Raw genomic sequence first — 6,286 nt, forward strand, 5'->3', positions numbered from 1 at the left:
GGGAGCCCAAGTCCGAACTCGTTAACATATCTAGCTAGACCCATCTTCACTCAAAAGCTTAAATCAATGAGTTAATAGCTAATTTGAATATATTAACCTCTTCATACCACATTAATTCTCCAATTTGGGACTTCTCTAACACAAGTCACACGTGCATTTTAACACTAAAGACCTACAAACATAAGATGTACCATGCCAGTTAAAGTTAGAACCCGCATTCTAGATAACGTATCTTATCGACTCGAGCTAGTTAAGTTAAAGTTATTTTCTCCACATAATTTAGGTAATTATGATATTTCTCCGTACTAGAGACCTAGAAACATAAGAAGTACCGTACCAGCTAAAGTTAGAACTTATATGGTTCTAAAAAAAAAAAAATAATGATACAAATGATCCATGAACTTTGGCTTAATGTGCAATATAATCCCTGAAATTTTAATTTGTCCAATGTGGTAATTAAACTTTAGCCTTATATGCAATGTGGTCCTTAAACTTTCTAATTATTCAATGTAGCCCATGAACTTTTAGAACATGTTCAACTTAGTCATTAAACTATTGAAAAATGTTTAATGTAGTTCTCCCATTCATTCATGTTCAGGGAAATATTGAACATTTTCTTATAGTTTAGAGATTAAGTTGAACATATTTTAAAAGATCAGGAATCATATTGAACAAATTAAAAGTTGAAGGATTACAATACACATTGGGCTAAAGTTTATGGACTACATTGGATAAATTAAAAGTTTAGAGAGTACAATACACATTGGACCAAAGTTTAGTGACTATTCATGTCATTTTCTTCAAAATTTTTTTGGCTAATCTGTCTTGGAATGGGCCAATGAAACAGCCTAGCTCAACTCCACATTGAAGTTTGACAGTGACGATGATCCCGTCATTTGTTGTGAGATACTGGGTCGATTGAGAATCATATCTGTAAATTTGGCTACTGTTATTTTACCGATCCGTCTCTCGCAATTATAGGTGTAGAGAACTTGCGAGGTACAATGTGTGGCATCATCGCGACCTGTAATGTACATCCTAACGTCGTAAATGAACGACGTTCTCATGGGGTACACCAGACATACACTATGCGACAGATGAAAGAATTAGGGAGGGGAGCATAATGAACTGAGTTTTTTTTTTTTTTTGGTCGAATAATGAACTGAGTTTAACAGCAAACAAACGGATCACAACTCTTTCTCAATATATATCTGCATCCAAATGACCTGTGGACTGTTCCGACTTGCTCAATTAGATAAAACTCGGATCATATCCAACCAAAAGCTTTCTTTCTTGATTGGGGACGATACAGACAAGAACTTCTGAAAGGGTACCAAAACACGACAGAAAATGTCCAGCATCCGGGTTTCACTTGATGAGATGCTCCTGCATCATGTGTGTTCGGACAACCAACCAAAGTTGGCATCCAAGTCCTAATGGTTTCCCAACAAACGGCATTGGTTGAAAAAACTCGCAGTCACAAAAAAAAATGTTACCGTCGATTCTTTCGATATTTCAGGAGCAACTGCGCCTATCAATTAAGTGGTTCCATTCCCAAAAACTACCTCAAAATACACAAGTACTCAAAGGTGTGTGGAACATGCTTCCACATTCGTCTGTCTCGGTCCCATAGGAACCTCTGTTGTAAGAACCATGAGCGTCGAATGCCACCAATAGTACACAAAGCACTGACTGCGGAACTTGAAGAAAACATGACATATACATACCCGTTTCATAAGCATTAGACCTGCAACCTGGCATAAAAGAGAGAAGAAGAAAAAAGCAGAAGCGCCACACGGAAGAGAGATTTCCGGTTCCTCTGTGGTCGAATACGGGAGTCGTAGAACCTAAGATAATCTCTCTTCTTAACACGCCCTTCAGTCAATGACAACTTTCCTGAACTCTTTATTCAGCCTCTGTTTCCCTGCAACAACTTCATCGAACAAAAATCATTGGATATGTTAATACCTTCTGGCATTTAGCCTTCTGTTATACATGACAAATACTGAAATGACTCGATTTAAGTGGTCCTGGGTACAACCTGACACTGTAGAAGTGCGACAGTTCTGGTACACCGTGTGCTTAACTGTCTCCCTTTGTCCGAAACTGTGGCCTGCAAGACTAATCTCGGGCCGGTTGTCCTTGGAGAGGTGGTTCTCTACAATTAGACTTGCTGACTGATTTTTTGACTGGTCGCCCGTCGTTGTTTTCCTCGCTGAAAATACGACCAATGCCCTCTCAAGTTGGCAGATGGGACCTGCGATGACGAAGCTATTTGAGGACTTACACTCATAGAACAGGCTTCAAGAGACAAAGCCGAACATTAGGGTGACATTCATCAATGCTTGAAAGCTTAGCAAGTGCAAAGAATCAAAAGGGATGGAAATGCGATGAAAATGATCATATTGCATTCCTGACATTTCTTTTGTTAACAGCTTTCTTATGGCCATGTCTTGTTAAACCACTTAACATTGTAGTTTTCTCACTCGGTCGACTCCAACAGCTTGGAATATCTCGACCTCCAACTCTTCCACAAGGGCACTCTAATTTTTCTGAAGTTATGTCAACGGGTGCTATCACAAGAAATGCGGCCAACTAACATGATATGTCTAGAATTAAGTATTACGTGCCAGCAATGCAAATGCAATGACAAGAAATAAAAGCATGTAGCTCTGGTAGACTTCTACTGTCGGGTAAAACGAATGAAAAGTCAAATATTTTAAAAACCCAATTTTTCACAAGGGAGTTCTAACAATCACATATTCACAGTACACTCTCTGATGGTATGATGAAATACTCAATTATGTGCAACATTGGCCGTGGCGCATTCACAACGATAAACACGTCATTGCGCTATCAAGCCTGTTGAAATCTGCCCATGGCTTTTAAATCCTACCTCACCCTATTCTAATAACCTCATAAACCTAGCTGGAAAACACATTGAAAGTGTAATGGACCTTAGCTGCACTAGTCATCAAGCCAGCTTGCTCTTCTTAATATAAGATACAGAAGCTAAAGGGCCTAAAATCCTTCCAAAGTTATTAAAACTCCAAACTATGGCAGAGTCCATGATAAAGATTGATTCTATGTGCACCATTAATTGATATATTGAAACCAAATCCCGCTACTCTGTTTGCTCTGTTCTAAAGAGGCACGATCAGATGTTTCAAAGGTTGTCAATTAAAGCAACAGTACCGAATTGGCACACACGTCACTATGCACAGCCAATTCATCCTTTGGAAACACTTAACGCCTCGCATCGAAACAAAATTTGAGCAACCTAACAACTTCTGCTTCACAAGGGATTGCTTTAGCAACAAAGCTCGGAAAACCACGCAACAACTCAATCTCAGCACCACAATCAAAAGAAACAAATTGCCAATTCTGAATTTGGACTAATGACATGACATACCCTCGTGCGAATCTCCTCTTACCAAAATGCACCAAGTGAATTTTCGTAAAAAACAACAAGGCTTTCATAACTATTGAAGGAACTCGTAAAAGGGTAATCTGTAGTACCTGCGACAGTGTCTTTAATCTCTTCAGTGTCTACAATCGGCGCATACATGTAGGAATCGGACTTCAAGTACTCTCCTATTTTCTCCACCAATCTCCTTTCATTTTCTTTTCTTGCTCTCCCTCCTTTGGAAAAATGACGAGATATAACAAGTAACAACCCATAGGTATGATAAAGATTACGAACAGGAGTTCAATTTCATGACTTGGGCACAGAATCGCTCACCAGCATCAGAAAAAGGCAGAGTCTTTCGCGGGAAAAGATGAGAACTTGAACGAGAGATCAAGGGGGCGAACATGTAAGTGTCGGTCCTGAGATAACGCAGCAAACCCGTCTTCTTGCTTCGCTTCGTGGGTCTCTTCTTTCGAACTCCCAGCGACGCTCTCTTCTCCATCTTCGAAGCTCCCAACATGAAGCACCACAACCGCTTCGCCGTCTCCATGCAAAAGCAGTTTCCTCTAGGCGGTGCTCGGTTTGTGAAAGAGGAGGACACGTGGCGGTCAAGGAGAACCATTTCCGCTACTGGAGTGACACGTGGGGGCGAGAAAAAGAGAGAGAGAGGCACAAGCGGCTTCTAGAAAGGTACTCATAAATCTTCAAAATCATAATGACAGAAATAGCTCTGAATTTTGACCTAATGTATGATATAATTTCAAAAATTTTAATTTATTTAATATGATTCATGAATTTTGATCTAATATGTAATATGATTCATGAATTTTTAATTTATTTAATGTGATCACTAAATTTTTTATTTATGTTCAATCTAGTTCTAAACTATATAAAAAAAAATCTAATGTTGTCCATGAACTTGAATTAAAGGAAGTTTAAATTTGAATAAATTGCATATAGTTTAAGAACTAAATTGAACATTAACTAAAAGTTGGTGGATTTTACTGAGTAAATTTACAGTTCATGAATGATATTGCACATTGAGTTAAAGTTTAGGAATCACATTGAACAAATTAAAAACTTAAGAATTACATTACATATTGGGTCAAAGTTTAGAGACCAATTCTATCATTTTCCCATTTCTAAATTATCAAAGCACAAAGCAATTAATTAGTATGAATATGAATCGTATGTTGGTAACAATAGTGGCTAAAATGATGGCATATCATGAATGTTATAGTATCTCTGAAATGCAAATAAACGATAGTACATTTTCTCTATTACTTTCTGTTATTGTGCGAAAATAAAAAGTATTTCTTAAACCTAAAAGAGTTTCGATTGAATTAGAGACTAATCAAGAGAGAGGAGAAGGACGAGGAACAATTAATTAGCCAACATTACATTTTGCTATTTTCGTGCAGAAGATATTGTTGTGATTATATAGAAATGACCATCTATTTGTTAATTAAGTTCATACGTTTGAGGTTTATCATAATCTCCCGTGCATAACAAGGTTGCTCGGCGAAATTTCATGGATTTTAATCAATCCATTGAAAACACAGTCAGCATATATTTAAAAAGCATTTGACAATAAACCTCACTTCACTTCCAACATTACAAACGTAGTCTCTATTTGTCTCGCGGAAATTAAATAATTTACAAAGTATTTTTTCTAAAAATAATTAGTTGTATCGTTAAAAATAATTAATCAAAGAAATATATTTTCATATCGACAGTAATTTACAGATAAATATTTTTGTAAATAATGCATATATTTAAAAAGCATTTGACAATAAACCTCAATTCACTTCCAACATTAAAAACATAGGCTCTATGTGCCTCGCGAAAATTAAATAATTCACAAACTATTTTTTCTAAAAATAATTGCTTGTATCGGTAAAAATAATTAATCGAAGAAACATATTTTCATATCGATAGTAATTTATGGACAAGTGTTTTTGTAAATAATACATGTACCCTATTGACTTGTGTGATCTCTATCAAACCGATGTACATCTCGTGGGCTCGCGCACGTCCGGTGCCATGATTCATGGAGACAAAACCAGCCACGTCCCAATGTCTGAAGTTTCCCAAACCGTCTCGCGACATCTCTTATTCTTTTTCAAACGTGGGAACGGATGGAGCGTGCTGCCCTGTCCTCCGAAGTTGTATTTTGACAGACAAAACTTTCAATTGGATTTGACATTTGAATTCAATTGGACAGGTACTTCACACAAAGTTTTTGATGGTCCTTTCGGATCGGTTGGGAGTTAGCGAGAAAATATTGGGTGGAACAAATTTGTCTCGTCGGATTCAATACAGGTCATTCAGAGCAGGACGACATGTGTTAAGACAGGCACATTATCAGCAATTTTTGACACAAAGAGAGAGGGCAGAATATAAAAAATAAAATTCAAAATAACAACAATTTTCGTTTTTAATTACTCTTTTTTTTTTTTTGTAAAGACGAAGAAAAAAATTTGATTTTCCCCACTATTTGCTCCAGCGATGAAGAATCAAATTACCACTATATTTCTTCCTTTTTTTTTTTTTTTTCAAGAAGATAAGAAAGCGCTCTTAGCTCAGTTCGGTAGAACGTGGGCCATCGAGCACCATTTCTTTTGGATAGAAGGGTGAATACCACCTGAAGGGGCTTGGTAGAGAGACCCTGAAATAAAGACTGCAGTTTCGATCTTTTTCAAGAAAATCATCACCTAGTAAATAAAAAAAAGCCGAAAGTGTTGCCTCTTTCTCCTTCAAGTTTACTACTACTGTACCAGAGCCGTCAGTAACACTGACCGCGACGGGCGGAGACATAACCATCTTGACACGTGTCGCACTCTGAATGGTCGGTATCACTATTTAGTCATTCGCTCC

General features: G+C 37.3%; 1 protein-coding gene across 3 annotated transcripts; it reads right to left on the reverse strand.

Annotated features, from left to right (window-relative positions):
- Positions 1-1,513: 1,513 nt before the first annotated feature.
- Positions 1,514-4,032, reverse strand: LOC115744544. Of its 3 annotated transcripts, none has more exons than XM_030679778.2 (4): positions 3,743-4,007; positions 3,520-3,642; positions 2,042-2,257; positions 1,514-1,924 (listed from the first exon to the last, which is right to left on the reverse strand). In XM_030679778.2, the coding sequence occupies exons 1-4, from the start codon at positions 3,957-3,959 to the stop codon at positions 1,878-1,880; spliced, it is 603 nt and encodes a 200-aa protein (XP_030535638.1). In that variant the 5' UTR covers positions 3,960-4,007; the 3' UTR covers positions 1,514-1,877. The 3 variants fall into 3 exon arrangements, with proteins under 3 accessions (XP_030535638.1, XP_030535637.1, XP_048133600.1); XM_030679777.2 differs by having other exon boundaries at positions 1,514-1,933; positions 3,743-4,004; XM_048277643.1 differs by lacking the exon at positions 3,520-3,642 and having other exon boundaries at positions 1,514-1,933; positions 3,743-4,032.
- Positions 4,033-6,286: the final 2,254 nt, after the last annotated feature.

The sequence above is a fragment of the Rhodamnia argentea genome, chromosome 4 (genome assembly GCF_020921035.1).
Source record: "Rhodamnia argentea isolate NSW1041297 chromosome 4, ASM2092103v1, whole genome shotgun sequence".
NCBI classification, from domain to species: domain Eukaryota; kingdom Viridiplantae; phylum Streptophyta; class Magnoliopsida; order Myrtales; family Myrtaceae; genus Rhodamnia; species Rhodamnia argentea.